Genomic DNA, 19563 nt, shown 5'->3' with positions numbered 1-19563 from the left:
CCGTCTCAGTCTGACCCTGGCTCAGACCTGCAACTAGTGCCTTTGTCTCACATTATCAGACAAACTAAGCTCTGTCCATTAGATAATTTATATACTGCAGCTGCTTTGGCTTCGCCGTCAAAGTTACCCAGGGCATGCTTGAGCTATTTTTTATCTCTTGCTGTGCCAACAGCTTCAGGCAGTGGCCCAAAATCATTGTCCTGGCTGCAGGTACTATCCTTGTACCACACCCTCACTTCACCTGCTTCCACCCAGACATCCTGTTGGTATTTGAAGAGAAAACATCACAACCAGCACCAATGAACTGGGAAACTGCCCCTGAATGGCATGGAAAGAGCTGCAGGAAGGGATCAGTATGGAAAAGGCTGTATGGTCTTTCCTCAGCACTGCTGTGCTGCTTGTTGTAAATGAGATGTTGTGATACTATGCCAAAAGGCAACGTGAATGCAAGATAGGGTGTTTTGTGTGGTATTACAGAAAGGGCATGTTGTAAACATTATAGAGAGGAATTAGCTGATCATTAATCCGTGGGCTGTTCCTTTACAAACATTCCACTGGACTTTTTTCAGACTCTTTCCACTCCACCCCCTCTGTTTATAGCTTCCTTTTGTCCTTTTCTGCCTTTTCCCAACTGGCACACACAGTACTATTAACTCGCATCAAAACCCTTTCCATTCCCTGTAGTAGACCTGATGGGATGGTGTCATGGCACTGTGCTAGCTGCTCCTATCAGCCAGAAAATTCACCTCACATTCCCTCAAATGACTTCAAAGAGCTTCTTTCACCTCTGCTGAATTCATATTTTCCTAAATATACCCTCTGCCTTATAAGGTCTGGGATTATAATTCTCGACCCGGTTGTTACTCAGTTCAGCAAGGTGTTACTGGCATGATCCTCTCAACAGTTAAAGAAGGCGGTACAGTCTGGCTCATGCAAGATGAGATGCTTTGCTGGTTTGCGAATTAGCTATCATGTATTGTTTTCCCATTTGTCTCATCATCTCTTGAATGATGGAATTTCCTACCTTAGCTCTCTTTTGACATATTACAGATATCAGTTTTGTTGTTTATGTGATAGATGTTACCAGTTTATGTATTCCTGAGCCAGGTCCCCAAGGACCTGATAATTGAGACACTTAAAGAAGCTTGAGTTTAACATCGTCTGTAGAGCTCATGCCCAGGAAAGGTTTGATTCAAGAACAGCAATTTCTCTATGCCACTGAGAATAAGAGGTATATAGAGTATATAATGCCAGACACTAGAGAGGAGAGAAAGAAGGTAAGAGAACTGGGCACTGTGCATGATATGAAATAGAGAGTACAGATGTGGAAAAAAGCAGCCATCTCCTGTTTTATATCTGCAGGGAGTTAATGATGAGCTCAACAGTTAAACACTGTTGAGCTATGCACATAGTAATAGAGATGTAATGCTCCTCAAGGAAAATATCTTTGTGTTTACTATGGGCCACCATATTTAGCTGTACCAAATAGATCAAAATAATCTAGGAGACCTACAAGATGGAAAAAAAAAAAGTAATTTTCTTCTAAATATTGGATTTTTTTACATTTATACAGAAGAAAAATACTCTGTGTTTTAAATAATCACTTTTTTAGTTTTTATAATTTTTTTATAATTCTTTTGTGTGTGTGTGTCCAGAAACAACAAGATACAGTGTTATTATTTTCAGGATTTTATTCAAAATTTGACTATTATTTTTGCAGAATATGTCAGCAGGAACTAGTATCTTAGTAATTTTGTGGGTTTTTGGGCATCTGTAAAAATGATAGGTTGAACTGATGCTTCATACAACTAATAAGTCCCCAAGACCATCAATTAAGCAGCTATAGGATGAGTATCCTCATACTCATCCTTCCTAGTCAAGTATGAAGTTCAAGGTATGCTCTTAGACCTTGTATTCACAAACAAAGAAGGACTGCTTTGGGATGTGAAGACTCGGGGAAGCCTTGGCTGCAGTGCACGTGAGATGCTGGAGTTCAGGATCCTGCATGGAGGAAGCAGAGAAGCAAGCAGGATTGCAACCCTGGACTTCAGGAGAGCTAACTTTAGCCTCTTCAAAAACCTACTTGGAGGAATCCCATGAGTTAGGGCTGTAGAAGGTAGGGAGGTCCAAGACAGCTGGCTAATATTCAAGCATCGCTTCCTCCAAGCTCAAGATCAGTGCATCCCCATGAGCAAGAAATCAAGCAAAGGGGTCAGGAGGCCTGCATGGATGAGTAAGGAGCTTTTGGCAAACCTCAAACAGTAGAATGACGTTTATGGAATGTGGAAAAAGGGACAGGCCACTTGGGAGGAATATAGGGATGTTGTCAGATCATGCAGGGAGGTGATGAGGAAGGCTAAGGTCCATTTGGGATTAAATCTGGTGAGGGAGGTCAAGGACAACAAGAAGGGCTTCTCCAAGTACATTAGCAGGAAAAGGATGACTAGGGAAAGTGTGGGCCTGCTGCTGAATGAGGTGGGTGCCCTGGTGACGAAGGACACAGAGAAGGAGGAGTTACTGAATGCTGCCTCTGCTTCAGTCTTCACTGCCAGGGCCAGCCCTCAAGAACGCCAGACCCTGGAGGCAAGAGAGGAAGTCTGGGGAAAGGAAGACTTTCCCTTGGCCGAGGAGGACCATGTTAGGGATCACTTAAGCAAACCTGACACCCAGAGATCCGTGGGCCCCGAGGGGATGCACCCCTGAGTGCTGAGGGAGCTGGCAGATGTTACTGCTAAGTCACTCTCCACATCTTTGAAAAGTCGTGGAGGACAGGAGAGGAGCCTGAGGACTGGAGGAAGCCAATGTCACTCCAGTCCTCAACAAGGGCAAGGAGGAGGGCCCAGGAAACTACAGGCTGGTCAGCCTCACCTCCATCCCTGGAAAGGTGATGGAACAGCTCATCCTGGAAGTCATCTCGAAGTATGTGGAGGAAGAGAGGGTTATCAGGAGTAATCAACACAGATTCACCAAGGGGAAATCATGCCTGACCAACCTAATGGCCTTCTGTGATGGAATGACTGGCTGGGTAGACAAGGGGACAGCAGTAGATGTTGTCTACCTTGACCTCAGCAAGGCTTTGGACACTGTCTCCCACAACATCCTCATAGGTAAGCTCAGGAAGTGTGGGTTAGATGGGTGAACAGTGAGGTGGATTGAGAACGGGCTGAATGGCAGAGCTCAGAGGTTGTGATAAACAGCACAGAGTCTGGCTGGAGGCCTGTAGCTCATGGTGTTCCCAGGGGTCAGTGCTGGGTCCAGTCCTGTTCAAGTTATCCATCAATGACCTGGATGAAGGGGCAGATATACTGCATATGTTCATTGAGAATCAACAGTAAATGAATGGTGCTTGCCTTTGACTGCCAGTGGTTAGGACCAATTGTAATTTGGTGTTAACTGAAGACTACTTTCACTTCCACCTGCCTGAACTCATGAAATTTTTAGCAGTTTCTCTGCCTCCCCTTCTGAAACTCACTTTTCATTTCCAATGAATTTTAAATCAGTGAGCCAAAGAAGGAGACCAGAGGTCGCAGCACGGGAGATGCAACAGACAGAAACAGACTGAAGGTCACCCAAAATGTAAAAAAAAAACAAACCCAAAATGCTACAGCAAATTGAACCTCATCATTTGAAACGGAATGCTGCTGATCTTAACTATGTTCCAGCAGTGTGACACAGTTACGACAAAGGCTAATAATGCAGTCTTGCCTGCCAGGCAATACCTAATTTGAGTGCAAATCTCACAGCTGACCCTGGACCACCTGCCTCCAATGGGTGATGAAGTCTTTGTGTCAGATATGTCTGACACACAGGTAAAATGGGTCCTTGTCAGCCGCCTGTAAAGCACTCTGACATGCTGCTGCTGCTCACCTCCACAAACTGACTCAAGAACTGCTGTTGGTGCTCTCAACTGCTTCTCTGAATTGCTCTGAGGGGATGCTCTGCATTCCTCCTCCTACACCCAAAACCACCTCCACAGGGATTCAGGTATCCTGTGGCTGGTAGCTTTGGCTGTTAAACAGAGACTGGATTTTTTACTAAACCCTGAAGCTTTCCTTCTCCTTCCAGCATCTGAAATCAGCCGGGGGGTAAAGAGGGAATACTTGGTGCGGTGACAAGTAACCACAACTTGGTGCTAAGTCCTGTCAAACTTTCCATGGCAGCTCTGTAATATGCTCATGCCAAACAGATGATAAAAGCTGGCAGTTACAGGTATAGTTTGTAGTGCAACTCATGGCTGAGAGGAAAAGCTACAATGAAGAAAGCAGCTCATTCCAAACTCTTACACTGACCTGTCCAGACCATATTATCTGCACCTCTGTCTCCTGACACCACCATTGCCTATATTTAGTGTGTTAGGTTTTAATAGCGGAGGCTGTCCCTTACGGTGTTTGCAGAGTGCCTAACACAGTGGGCTTACAGTTAGGAATAGACCCATACAAGTGCTAGGACAAACTCTAATAAACCCTTGGCTGTGGTGTCTTCCACAACAATGTGGGCTCTTACACACTCCTTGATTAAATGTTTTTGTACACAGACTTGCACTTGGGATCATGCAGAGTCTAAATGGAGCACAGAAATCATGGTGTCATGTGGAACAAAAGAGAATTTGACATTTCCCTGGTAAAGAATGCTTAAGTCTGTTACTTTTGGAGACAGTCCTGCTATGAAAGGCTGAAATTTCAAAAAGTTTCCCCCTGTAATAGAGGAAAAGAAATTGTACTGGGGGTCCCAACTGAAGAAAACCTAATTGCAGAATAGTTCTGCAGGAAAACCCTTCTGTTTCAAAGCTCTTCTGAAAAGTGATTAGAAGACTAGTCCATTGGGGGTCAGACAGCCTGAAAATACTACTTTTGAGAAAAGTAGTCTAAATTCAGTGATGCTTCCTTAAGCCACGGGTATTTATCCATGACAATTCTATACCAGTGCAACTAGCCACCTTGAAGCCAAACGGCCCATTAGTTATGAATCTTTATCCCTTAAGCAATACTACGTACTTGAGTTATGATTTGCCAGTTTCTGGACATTGTGAACATGTAGGACTACACCATTTCTATTTTGTTCTGAGGTTCATTCCCGTGGGCACAGATGGTCAAATCCAGACCCCCACATCACCCTGACCACATTTTACTTCCTCCAGCTGCTGTAGCTTAAGTGTGTGCCCTGAAAAAAAGCAATACAGGCTGCACCAAACCAAAGCCAGAACATAAAACTGAGGCTGGCTCGTGGCAGCACCATAACTCCACCTTCTCTCCCTGCCTCCATATGTACTCTCCTTGCTCTGTGGCTAGCAGGGGTGACAGTGAGGCTGTGAAACTATTTCTTTCTGTTTTACAGGGCAACTTACTTGTCCAGTCTGCCCACCACAGGCTACTTCTGCTGATGCCTGCACAAGGAGTCATCCCACTGGTTCACTGAATAAAGGCTGATAGCACCACACACCAGGCAGGCAGGTCCTGCTCCTCCACCCACTACCAAATTTCAAACAATGATCCCTCCCTTCCAGATGACTCTGCTAGCAACCAGGATTCAAAGCTGTGCTTGTTTCTGTCATGCTTGGTTGGCTTTGTGAAAAAAAATTATATATATAAAAGAAAAGGCAGAAAGCAAGCTGCCTTCAGCAGTTGGGCTTTGATTTTCTGTGTTATTTAGATTCCAAATAAGCATCTGCTGGCACAGCCAAAAGTATAAAGAGGAGATAACTGTGATTTTGACCATGTTCCACAAAGCATTCCTGACTGGGTTAATGTTCTGCACAGAAACTTTCCCTCATTCCTGGATGGATTTTACCCCTTTGCTAAAGAGAGCAGAAAACCCCCCAGGTGTAATTTAAGTCCTAAAAATGAAGTCAAAATGACATTTGAAAGATGAATAGATGTTGTGGGTAGGGGTATTATTTTTCTCATGTCTTTATTGGTATGATTTCCTACTCTGATACAGCTATTTTCTTTTCCACTTCTAGTTTTTTCTAACAGAATACACCGGGCCTCTTCTAATATATCTGCTCTTTTACATTCGCCTCTCAACTATTTATGATCAAGTGGAAAGTAGGAAGAATTTCCGCCACCCAGTGGTTCAGTAAGTGACACTTGTGTGAACTGTTTTCCCTGGGGGACAGGGAGCCAAAGGGATGGAGGCTGCATTTCCAGGGCTGAGGATTTTACAGGGGATGTGAGACTGCATGTCTGGTCTCAGTCAGTGGGAGTTTCAGATTGTTCTTATCAATAATGTTGATATTTTATCAGCACTCATAAATCTGACCAAAAATGGGATCCCGGTTGAAATGGTCATTGTACATGGTCACAATGGGAGCTGTAGTATTTTCCTCAAATAGTTTGAAGTCCAGAAATATAGCCTGAACAGGGTGAAATAATAAACACAGTGGTAGTAAACCAAAGTCATGCTTGACAGAGAAGAGAGGGCAAGACTTCAGGTGTCTCAATCCTGGTCTCTTTACAATGCATTCTCACTCATAAGATTAGTAGCATCAGCCCCCAGCACAGAAGATAACACCCCTCCCCCCCGCCCCCCCCCCCCCCCCCCCCCCGCCCTCCTCCCATCCTCCCAGCTCCCACCTAGGCACAACGAGGAGGAATCTTGAGAGGTCTGCATGTCATGAGTCAGGTTAAGAAAAACTGAGAAACACAAAAGAAGCACCACAGGAATTCAGAAGTGGTAATCTGATTTTTGAAACTGACCTCTTCAAACTGCAACTGTTCCCTACAGCCATATGTAACATATTTGAGTTCTGAAAGACTTTTAAGGAATAGCACAGTCAAGTGACAAACAAAACCAAGAGCTCAGCCACCGTTACTGGACAGCAAAGAGCACAGGTTGTATCTGGCTGTACCAAAACAAATCAGAGCAGCTCATATATAAGCACAAACCAGATAGCTTTGCTTCTTTCCATCACTGAAACAGGAATGCTAACAAGGAAAATTAATCTCCTCCGATATAATTCAGTAGGAGCTGACCACAAGGAAATGCAACCTGCTTAGTCTGCTAGAACTCAAGAGGCTGCCAAAAAGCAATGAAGAGAGGACAGCCAACCAAGATAGCTTTTTATGACCTTCAGCAGTCCCTGCCATTCCCAAGCCTTTTGAAGGACTGGAAGAAACAAAACAGACCTGATCAATGGGAGGGATTAAGAACTGTTACAGGCAAGAAAGTGGCAAACAGCTATCCATGATAACTGCGAGAGGCTCAAGGCACTGCCACCACCTACTGTACCCTTCCAGGGAATGGTGGCTAATGCACCAGGCAGGCTGGGAACTTTCACACTTAAGGAAGTTCTCTTCAGTGTGGTTGTCCCCATTCCAGGAGATCAGTGCCTGGTGGAGGGGTGGAATGTGATCAAGGGAAGCCTGTCAGCTGTGTAAGTTGGAGCAGTGGAAATGGGAGGGCACACAGGGAACTAGGAGCCTCAAGGAACTGTTCAGCTTTCCCACAGCATTTTTCTACACACTGATCGCAGAATCAAGGCAGCTGGCATACAACAGAGAAGCACAGTGAATAATAATACCATTTACAGATGGAGGAACAGAGACTTGGAGAGACATTAAGGGAGCCAGTGGAGCTGGGAATGAGAGCACAGAGTAGCTGAATTCAAATCCAGAGCTGCAAGATGCTTGCCTGCCTTCTATTGCTCATACACTTAAAAGGAGAGTTTCTGGTAACACAGAAGAGACAGCAATACCTTTGCCTTCTTTCAAGTGGTCAAGGGGTGTGCAGAATGCTTCCAGCGACTGCTCCTTAATGGGTTCATCTAAGGTCCCCATCCTAAGTAAAATTAATTTTAAAATTCCTAGCAAAGCTGGAAGTTTGCTCCAGACTTTGGATAAGTCGTTAATTGTTTGAAATTTTCTTAGCTCAATTCTCTCTGGTTTAATTACTTTGAAATTGTTTAATCTTTGACTCTGGCTACCATACAAGATGCATAATAAAAGCATTTGAGATTTCACATGCTGAAAACCACTTTTCATTTATGTCTTATAATTGGTTTGCAGTGAGACGGGCTCTGGTAGTACAGTACATGTAACCAAGATAAAATGCCACCAGGAATCACTCCTGACATTTGTTTCTGAAACTCAGTCTCTATGAGCTGCAACTCATTCTTGGAAGCAAATCAGCAATGCCTGTTATTGTTTCATAATCTTCCTCAAAAGGGAATCAGTATAATAATTTCTACAACAATTACCTCATTTCTTTGTAACGGGCAACAAAAAAGCCATCAGAATGGATTAACTTTGCAACAAAATCTCATTTTGCGTCCACAAGGAAATGAAATACAAACTACCTCCATGCAGCTACTTGAGCTGGCAAAGGACAAGGAAACCATTCAGAAGATATTTAGAATGTTTTTAAATGTCAGGCACATCCTACAGGAGCACTCAGGTAGCCTTAAAACACGGGAGAGATCTTTTGGAAAAGCACAGCAGACGCCTGCTTGCATACACAGCTGTCCTGTTTTAATGTCTTGTCAGGGCTATGCATCACATTCAGAGCTCGAGGAGCTCTTTTCATTTCAAGGCTAGTAAAAAGAAGTTGCTTCCCTGCAAAATGAAATCAACTTTGTATAACGCTGAAAATGATTCCATTAATCTTTGGTTCCAGATGCTTCAATTAAGGCAATATCTTAAATCTCATGATTTCAGTGTGACTGCAGTTTTGGAATATTAGTCCTTATTCCTTTTGTGACATTAAATTGTGAAATAATAAAAAGCAGTCTTTCACTTACCTTAATTTCCTTTTTTTTTTTTCTTCCAGCTTGGCCTGCTTCTGCCATTGTTTACACTACATCAGACATCTTCTGGAGACATTATTTGTTCACAAGTTTTCAGGAGGGCACACTCCTCTGAAAAATATGATAAAGGTGACAATGTGTTTATGATTCTGTGTAAGAGAGAATATCCTCATATCAAATCAGTCTTTGGAAGAAGATAAGAAAATTAAAAAATAATTTATTTTCTAGCTCCAGAAATTACGATTAATCAAAATACAAAAATAAGAAGAATTTCAGGGCCATGTCCCCAAAGAAAACCAATTGAAATCAATGTCCATTTTAGCTCCTGCATGTCAATGTCCACCTTGACTCATCCACCCAAGGGGCTAATTCTCATGTCCAGGATATTTTTCAGGCTGAATGCTATTTTATTATGAGATATGCTGCTGTGACATCTAGCAATGCTGACAGAAATCACACTTCACATCCTCAATGCAATATAAATACAGAGCAAGCAACAGGCTTTGCATTAGGAAACAAAAATCAAATTACAAGTAGAAAAAAACATATTCTTTTATAGATCAAGGCCTCAGGAAGGAAGATACTGAGCTAGCCTAAGGTCTGTCCTGCAAAGCCTCTTGAATTTCAACTGTGTGTCACTCATAGGCTTTCTTTTCTTTCCTTTCATGTACCCGGTCTTGGTCATTTTGTATCACCCTTCCTCCCACCCCATTCAGTGACCCGCCCTGTAAAACTTCTACAATATATTGAAGATTTTAGTGAAGGAGATAAATGTATGGCCATAACAGGTGGCTCAATTCAATTCCAGTCAGAAAGGAGTTAATAGGATACACAACTAGAGAAGTTTTACAATATACAACATGTAAGAGAAATAAAATAAAGTTAAAAAAAAAGAAAAGAAAAGAAAAAGATGAATATAAGTTAAATAGCTTTGGAACCAGAGTACCATTTCCAAAGTGATTCATGCATGTGGGAGTTAAAAGACCCACAGTTACTGCTAGTTCCTTGTGTACCACGGGAGCACTGCATAAAAAGATTAAAAAGAGAATGCCTGACTTGGCAGCCCTGCTTATGGGGTGAGCTGTAGCCAGTACCAGCACACTGCTCTTCCCAAGAGGGAACTGAGAATGGGATCCTTAACTCAGACACACAGAAAAGCTTTATGCAGTCTCCAGGGTGGTTCTGGTTGGTTGGCTGGTGGGTTTTGGTTTTTCCTTGTACAAAGCATGGGAGCAGTGACCCCTATACAGAGCAAGACACGATCACATTCTCTCTGCTTGGGCTTTCCCAAGCCCACGGCTTCATTCATCAAGCAAAGGCAGCTGGGGTGCTGCTTTTCAACAAGAAGATGAACTGGGGCCGAATCCAGTGGAGTAGGTGCAGTGTGTAACTCAATTATCTTTATAGGAACTGTGAGCCTTTATTTTGGTAGAGTTAAAGCAGGCCAATTCAGTTTTACCTCAGTTTGCCTCAGCTGGTTTAGTGTTCTGTTTGGCTAGTTAAATCTTGCTTGGAAATGCTGAGTTTAAGGTATAGTAACAGCTCAGCTGTGTTAACCAGCCCGAGACTTTTAGTAGTACAACTGCTCTAACAATAGAGAAATGTGCCCTTCAGCAGCAGAATCAAATAAGAATTTCCTACAAGAGGCATAAACCACATTCAACATACATAAATACAACAACATACATAGCCACACAATCTGTGACCTTTTAGGGTTCTTTTTTTAGTGGCTTCGTAGCATCTTACAGAGATCTATATTCTGTGACTCAAGAAGCTGCTGCAAAGTCTTGCAATGGTCATCTGGGTTTTGCACTTAGAATTTATATTTATAAAGTTATGGTTTGAACTTGCTTATCACCCTTTCTAACAACAACAAAAAAAATCTTTTGTCCATTCCAGGGCTGTGCCTTTTACTGGGGATTCACTTCCTGGATTGCATACTACATCAACCATCCACAATATACGCCACCATGTATGTATAAGTAGCACACAAAACTGCTTGGTTTTAAAAAGTTTTTGATATGCAATCTTAAGTCCTCCAAAAGCAGTAGATGTCCCCAACACGAGATCATATGACTAATCTAGTCAGAGATTAGCTTTTACTCCCTGCCAGAAGGAAGACTGTCATGTGGGAGGCTCTCCTGCTGTGTCACTGAATGTATGTTCCCATTCAGCAATGGTCAGTCGCTGTCGAGTTTTATGAACTGGAAATATTGCCCAATGGAGAAAACACAAAGATTGATATATTTTGCTCATCTTCACCATATATGTACTAAGAATGCAGGAGAGAACTAGTGCCAGATCCATTTTCTTGGAGGCGATATTTGTTTGCTAAAGATACATCCTTTTCGTGAAAATTAAGATTTGTGAGTGTGTGCGTGAGAAACCAGTAAAAGTCAATCAGATACTGATGCTGATAATGAAAAAAATCCTGGTTTTTGCTTCTAGATGTCGTTTATCATTTTGTTCTTTCTCATTATATTTTATTGTTGCTCTGCTGTTTCTTCATTATTTTTTTTCTTCTTGTTTACTCTTTGAACTTTTGCTTCTTTTGAGCATAATTAGCATAAGTTTTTTCCTGCTACTTTACTTCCCTTGCTACACCTTAGTTTTCCTTTTCCTCTGCATGTTATACTTATTTATGCACTTTAGGAACAAAGGGTTTGCTTTGCCATTTTTATTTACACTCAGTTAAATTACTAATTTTTTAAAATCAGAAATTTCTCCTACATGGCACCTGTTTTCCTTTCAAAATAACACAGAAGTTCTGTTTCAAAATTATGTGATTCTTTGAAAGACAGCTGAATTTAGTGTGGCTTTAAGAGTAACGCTGCAAACAACGTTGAAACTTTCCCAGACACAGGTTTTAGCAGTCCAGGTCATCAAATCACTAGGTGCAGCTTCTTTATAAAGGAAACCATTAGTTCAGGACACAGCATTCCAACACAGAAAACATTCATAAGTACTTCTAATTGCTTGCCACCACCTTAAAATGACAATTATAGGTCCGTTGGTCTAATGCTGGAGATCACCAGCCCTCTGGCATAGTTATCTAGATCAGTAAAATGTTGGTGGTTTTTTTCTGATGCGGCAGCAGGTGACCTCCACAGCCATACCCGGAGATGGCTAGTTTGGGGACAGGTAAGGAAAGGCAAGCAGGGAGTTGCAGAATGCTATGCAGGCATGGTAAATTAAACCAGGCTGACAAAAGGCCCATGGAAAACATCTGCTTAGCAGCTACAGACTCGCAGGTTGACATGCTCTAGTTGTTCTGAGGAGGAGTTTTAGAGCATGCCGTTGGAGCCATAGAGGAGTCATGTGCCAGCCAGAGAAAAAGGGTTCTCAAAAGTAAAGGCTCGATGAGACTTGGTCAGGGAAGTGAGGTACGTACGCGTGGTCTGTGGCCCTCAGCCACGACCAAGGTTTACTTGAGAACTGTAAACCTTTGGAGACAAACATGGTACAGCACTACAGTGGTCTGTGGACAACATCAAAAAGGAGAGGGCAGGTAAAGAGCACCTAAAAATTGAAAAGGCAAAATATATTTCTCGCATGGTGAGACTGTGAAGCAGATAGTGGCTATATAGTAAAACCTTACTACTGTGTCACTACTAAAACCAAAAAAAGTAATGGATAGGTTATGTCTTGGGTTCTCTGCTCAGGCAGATAAAACAGCCTATGGATAAGACTGTGATACCCAGCCTGGTTCTGCCACTGACCTTCACTTCATCCCTCCCCTTGCCTTTCCAAGAACCTTAACACCACCAACTGCATTGACAAAGCACTTAGATATATGAAGCTGAGAAATACCAGAAAAAGTTAGGTGAAAACTGCCTTGAGATTAGTGGTGAAGAGACTGGCATTTCTAGAGTGATGTTATTATTTGCATTCTCCTCATATTGTGTGTGATAATATCCATTCTTTCTGCAGACCCTGTCAGGAAAGAAGTATTTCTGCTCGTCAACACTAGATTAATTTCACCTGTATCAAACCATGTGCTTACTGTAAAATGCAATTTATAATTTTGTTCTATTTTCTAGCATTTGGCCACAGACAAATTTCTTTTGCTGCCCTTGCTTTTCTGGTATGTACAGAAATAACTTTTATTGATGATAGCGAAATAGGAATAACTCACGATTTAACAAAATGCAATAACATCACATGCATTTGTGTGTATATATACATCCACACTCACAACCCTGTGTCCTTTGACTGGATTTAGTGATAATCAATTAAGATTTCCAGGCCAGGAAGTCTCCTAATACTATTTACCTATACAGAGCTTAATGTGAAATACTGTATCTGACTGCCATGAGAACATCATCAACAATATTACTACTCATAATTTTGTGTAAAACCACTAATATTTAGACAAATTGAAAATTGCCATTTTTAAAACACTGAAGAATTACATCCTAAGCAGACTTTGCAATAGTGCTGTGTACCCTGACTAATTTAACCTCAACAGCTACTAAAACCAACAAAACCAATTGCTGCCAAGGCGGGTTAAGTCAAGAGAAAGCGCAGGTGACAAAGTGTGGCCGAGACTACTGAAACTCATGTTTGAATGAAGATAACTGTATAGTAAGACAGAGGCTCAGTAAGAAATTCTCATGTGGAAATGTATATTCTCTTCCATCCTCTGCGGGAATTGCACTTGGAAATGCTGAGTGTTGACTTACCCAAGCAAACACGGGTCAGTAGCCAAAACAGCCTCTTTGAAAATCAGATACAGATCAGTTTCTAGAAACATAACAGGAAGGTGGGACAGGTAACATGTTTAGGTTCCTTCAGGCAAACGCTCTTCAAAAAATCATTCAAATAACTCCTTAGCAATATTTAAATGCTTTCGCAAATTGAGACGCTTAAAGATCATATTTTTGGCAGTGTTTGTTTCTGGGGTTGTCCATGCAGTTCTCAGCTTTTCCTGCCATAATAAGCTAAAGCAAAGACAAGCAAAATAGTCATATGAAGAAGTTCATACCCTCAATGAGGCTCTACAGTTGAAAGCAATAATCCTGTACTAGGAGACAGGAGGTTTTGGCAGCAGTAGGCAGTAGTGCATCCAGAGCCTTACTGTCTGCCCTTCCTAAGCTCAGGGGTTGCTTGAAACCAAGCAAACCATTTGCCTGAATACTCAGTGTTACCAATAAAACTTGTCCCCGTCAAAATCTCTGCATAGAAAAAGCCTCCTTGTCTAATGAAACATCCTTCCCCCTGTCAGTGTAACACACCCTGCTATAGCTTTTAGGGAAAACGCTGCCATCAAGCAGAGAGATGAGTCCTGCCGGGGGAATTTGCTATAACTATAGCCATCCCCTTCAGATCTGCATCAGCACCTGCTCTGTGGTCTGAATTCTTGCAGCTCTTTTGAGAACTTCCTACCCATGGAGACTCAAAACCTTTCCCTTACAGATCTTGTTCTGGCAGGTTCCCGGACAATTAATTTGAAACAGCAGTCTACAAAATAAAATAATTTGAAGCTGTTTTCACAGTTTTCTAAAACATATGAACAAAATATTTGGAAGATTTCTTCTTTTCCCCTCTTTTATGGCTTGTCTTTATTACATATCCTGATTTAAGTATATACATCTGCAGCTGCTGTAAAAAATAGCACTGAGTGATTTGAAGAGTGTCAACAAGCCTGTCTGAAAGATTCTTATATTTAGAGAAATTACTCAGAGCTTTGCAGGGACGTTGTTCTCATAAGATACACATGGAATATAAAGAGGGGGAACAGTATGTAGGCTTCAATATTTTATCATCATAAATATGATAAGCCTTTTTTTCTGCTGTTCCCCACTGCCCCATATTTTATATCTGAGACACTAAGGACTAGCTTACATTTAGCAGTACATCTTGATATAGAACATTAGCAGCCACATTTCTAAAGCGGAACAGAACTAATTACAGCAGAATGCAGCTGCAGAGTCAAAGGTAAGCCAATAAAAATCCCTGCAGAAATGCCCTTTGCTTGTTTTACTTAAATGGATTATAGAATTAGTAGGTGTTAACTATAGTGTGTGACTCTCTCTTGCTCCACAAGAATATGAGCATTGCACATTTCAGTATGTTTCACAAAAACACTTTAGCTTTGAAACTTTTTTCTTTAAAATAATAGTAATCAGAAAAAATCATGTTTCTAGCTCATAATTGGAAGTATGCAAATTAAAATTACTTCTATTGCTATGGCTAGAATTACAGCTTCTGATATGGCATTTTATAATAGAATTTCCTTTTCTGGCTATTTAGTGTTTTACATCTGGTGTTTGTGATAGATGAGAGCCAGTTAATTGTAATTAAAAAACATAAAAGGACTGCAGGATTTGACCCAAGACTACATATCCATGCAGAGTAACAGCTTTGCTAATAGACCTGATTTACACTTTCCTAACAAAACCCTAGAAATCTCTGCCAAAAAAGGGAAAATTTTTCAGCATTGCTATCTACAGTGTTCTTCCAGATAATGGCACATTTCAATATAAAATGAAGTTACATATTTCTTTCAATTGGTTTTAATTGAAGTTTGTTATGGATGACTTTCAGAATTAGCTTAAAAATTACAGTCATATTTCTTTTTTTCTGCATTAGTTTTGTGACTTTATACTTTTAAGGTCTCTAAATTTTAGCACTCTTCCTTTTTATTTTAATTTTTTAAGTTTTTCCAGCTTTGCAAAATTTAGATTGACAAATGATATAAGAAAACACAACTTTTTGACACTGTGGGTTTTTTCAGTTTGAGAGGAGAAATCAGTCTTCAAACGCAAAAATGAACAAAAATGTTCAGTTCAGCCTGAGACTGAAATGTATATAGCATTTTGATTTTCTTTGTAAAGCAGGGGAAACATGAAAAGCATGACATTAGATTGTTGTACTGACAGACTTTCTTTTTCAGGAATAGAAACAGGTTTTCCTACCAGTTCCCACTTTAAATATGGGTACTAATTGGTTTTCATTCTACAGTAGTTGTAATTGATGAAGTACTGAAAGCCACAAGCAAATGTGAAATCACCTTGTACTACATGCTGTATAACCCACCGGGGAGACATGGTATGTCTTCCAAAGATTTAAACCATCTAAATATTAAAGACCAAGTTTGAGAGGTTGGTTAGGGCTGGACATGGTATAACCAGAGAGTAGCAGAACCAGGAATAATACCAGTCCTCTTCATTTATCAATTCCTGACTGCTATCCATTTGACCACCCTGCCCTTCAGAGAAACACTGCCTTTTTATTCACCCTGTATTTCCTTCCTCTGCGACATACCTAGAGAACTGGTTTCTGTGCTTTGTAACCAGCGTTAACAGAGGTGCTACACTGAACACCTTTGAAAGTGTGTGTAGGAAGAGGGTAGGCACATTAACTCAGGACATCTTTACGAAACCAGTGGTCAACTTTTCACTTGCTGCTTTGCAGTCTGGGTTAAATCCAAATCCTGACAAGGATGTTGAGTTCAGAAAAGTATCTTGCTAAATTCCTTAAACCCCAGGGAGCCTTTTGGATCTCCCCCGACCAAAGCATGCTGCACATGCCGCGCATGGGAACCACGCTGAAGGCTTGCCTGCACTGAGCTGTATGGAGTTGAAGCATTGACTTAACCCCAGGCTGCACCCACGATGCTCACTAGACACTTGTGTGTTTGAAAAAGATCACAGAATGTATTTCCCATGGGCGAGTCATTTCAGAGTACATATTTTCTGGATACAGAGATTAAGTTGTAATAGGGGATTCTGATTATGCACTGAATCGCAGTTACCACAGCATTTTAAGCATATGACTGAAAATATGGTTTTAATGTCTTGCAGATGTGCGAAGCTGGAAATCACTTTATCAACGTAGCTTTAGCTCACCAAAATCATTCAGGTCTGTCTTTGTTTCCTGTCTATTTAAGACTGAAGTGTGTTTAACCTATCCATCTTCTGCTAGTATACAGTAATTTATATATCTACATCCACAGTATAAAGAAAGATGAAGTAGGTACCATGCCATTGGTATAACATCTTCAAAATAAATGTGGTGACAAGAATACATTAGCAACAACGATGTTGCTCCAAAGCTTATAGCAAATTTATCTTAATTAGACACAACTGCAATTTAAATATGGATTTAAACATGGAAGTTCTCTAAAGCATCCTGTTGGCTGACAACAGAGGATTCCATTTTAAATGTTTCAAAAGCTTTTAAATTAGATTGCAGAGTTTTTAGATACGTGCATCTCGTGCAAAGATACACACATACACAAATACACAAAGGCAGACTCATGAATACCTACACAGGCAACAATGTATAGGTATGCGCTTAAAAGGCTGCTCCAAGCAAGGGTTTTCAGGATCTTTCATACCATGAGAATTAAAGTTATACTATATACACTAGAAAGTAAAATATATATTATCAGATAATAATAGTGTCATTTCCCACTATAACATGCTATTCAAGAAAATACTTCACAGCGTGATTAACTGCACACACTGAAGTCAGTTTCTATTCTGGAAAGCTTTTGATGTGCTGTGGTTAGGCAGGTGCTTACGCTGTTTGTTGCAAGGGGCGTAATTCAGGTACAAGCAGCAAGAGCCAAATAATTAATCTACATGCTCAGTGCCTACAAGTATTAAAGATAGCATTGTTACCAGAACTTAAAAATGAACCGTTGCATGTGGCATTTTGTGTGAGCATTACCAGTGACTGTAGAGTCATCCTGTTAGCTCTGGAGTTGTTTTCCTGTTCTACTCTGGGATGAAGGATGAGGACGTGAGAAGGGACAGGTTCATGTCCCCGAGTCAGGCTGCGTAAGACACAGCTGCATCATTTATATCCCAGAAGAGTGCCCTTAGCCCTCACCTGCTGGCTAGTCTGCATTAAACTACTTGTCTCTCTCTTCCTCTGAACAAAGGTTGCATCCTTGGGACATGCCAAACCTTCCTGTAGAAGCTGATACATGGCTCACTACGCAGTATTCTCACTAGGATAAATACAGCTTTTTCTGTCTCAAAAGATTTCACTGAAACTTTTCTAACAAGTTGTACTCTGGGAGCACTGGGCAAGGGGAGGGCTGTTACACAGACAAGTTGTGATAAGGCTCAGTTCCCCTTTCTGTATGGAAACTGGTTTTATCAAGTTGTTTTCTTTTCTTTTTTCTTTTCTTTCTTTTTTCCTTTCATAAAGGTAGTAAAGCCTGTTTTCCAAGTCCAACCTACAACCCCTTCACATGGCTCTTCTTGCTGGTATCCTGTCCCAACTATACATATGAGGTATGTGACTTTCTTCTGCTTATATGTAAAGAGTAGGTGATTACTGTGTTTCAGTCATTGGCTGCAAAAAATCTGCACCTCCATGCAGTTCCCTCTTCACATCTATCATTATGTTCCATATGTCAGAGTCTCCTTGCTCCACAAATGTTTCTCCACCAGTCCCTTCTCTTCCCTCACATCAATATCATGACTGTTGTGTATATTCCCCTCCACTGCAGACTCTCCAGTGATCCAAGAATTTACCACCTATGTCTTTACCCCATCCAGCACACTGGGGGGTTCCTTTCTAGCTATTTTTCCTCTCCCTCTTCCAGTACAAGTTTCATGCTCTTCTTCCAGGGGAAGCTTTTGAAAACTTGCCCTTTTGCTTTACATAAAGTATACAATTAACAGTGCGTTTTTCTTTGCAACAGGTTGGTTCTTGGATTAGTTTCACAGTGATGACACAAACCCTGCCAGGTAAGTTTGAAACAGAATGAAGATAGCTTGTACATTGTTGTATGTGGAAGTGCATTCTGGAAATCTAAAATTTGCCAAAAAATTTATAGCATACGAAATACTGACATCAAATCCCCCTTGTGATGTGACTGTATAAACCTTCAAAGTGCTACCCTCAGAAAGCTGCAGAGTGTCATGCTAGTATAACACCTTCTTTTGATCAAAACCAGCTCTCTGCTTTTTGTGAAATATTGTTTCTTCTGTTTTCACAGTGAAAGCAGACTTTGAAATTTAGAAAAAGAAAAAAAGTTGTATTCTTCATTACAGTCAATCATTTTTGATACAGGAATTTTTTAGTTTGTTTTTTTTTTTTTTTTTTTTGGCATTGTAAACCTGGAATAATACTTCTAATAGGGAGAGGAAAACAGAAGTATTTAGTATTTCAAAAGAGGAAAGAGACACGTTCCTGGCAACATTTCCCCATTTGCTTATATCAGGCAGCCAGCTTGTAACAGCAGTCTGCTAGTAGCATTTGCAACTCCTGCTCAGTACTTTCCTGCATCTTTAGAGACTTAAAGACCCATACAAATATGGTCCCTGGGACTGAGGTTCTCCAGACCATTCATTTTTTAATGATTTTTGCATTCCAAACCAGAAACTTATAAAAGCCACTTGCAAAAAGTAGCCTCGTGGTTTAAAAAATGAAAAAGAAAGAAATTTCAAAAGTGGATTAAAGTGCATCATGAAAAAATTAAACTTTTAATTTTTTTTGAAAAGATAAAACATTTTTGTGCTTTAGGCTCTGGTATGGAAATGACCTGAAAGTTTGGGGACATTGTAGGACTGCATTTACAAAGGCAGGGAGCAGCAACATGCACAGCACACTCATCCTTGCTGTAATTGTCCCAAACACAACTTGACCAGATAGCCTAACGAATGTTTCTGATGCAGCACCTCATTTTAAGGAAGAAAGGATAATGAATTTGCAAAAAGTACCTGTAAAAGCATTCCCCATTTGGTGCCACTCATCCCAAAGGAAGAGGCACTCAAAAGACCACTTACTGGCTCCTGACAACCACAGTAGGGGGCTGGGCATCTCTGGTTGTTGTGAGACCTCACTGCCAGGCAGCTAAATCT

The 19563-nt window shown here is 40.9% G+C and overlaps 1 protein-coding gene across 1 annotated transcript in view; it reads left to right on the top strand.

The window, feature by feature from the left end:
• TECRL (trans-2,3-enoyl-CoA reductase like) overlaps positions 1-19563 on the top strand; it is an 86913-nt gene that overhangs the window by 55539 nt on the left and 11811 nt on the right. The window contains exons 5-11 of the mRNA XM_080378429.1: positions 5960-6075; positions 8764-8869; positions 10640-10712; positions 12781-12824; positions 16546-16603; positions 17903-17988; positions 18402-18447. Coding sequence (XP_080234555.1) covers positions 5960-6075; positions 8764-8869; positions 10640-10712; positions 12781-12824; positions 16546-16603; positions 17903-17988; positions 18402-18447 — 529 coding nt within the window. The remainder of the gene's footprint in view (positions 1-5959; positions 6076-8763; positions 8870-10639; positions 10713-12780; positions 12825-16545; positions 16604-17902; positions 17989-18401; positions 18448-19563) is intronic.

Source organism: Falco punctatus (assembly GCF_963210335.1).
Source record: "Falco punctatus genome assembly, chromosome: 1".
Classification (NCBI taxonomy): domain Eukaryota; kingdom Metazoa; phylum Chordata; class Aves; order Falconiformes; family Falconidae; genus Falco; species Falco punctatus.
The sequence above is the reverse complement of the archived record's forward strand: the minus strand, read 5'-3'. Positions and strand labels throughout refer to the sequence as shown.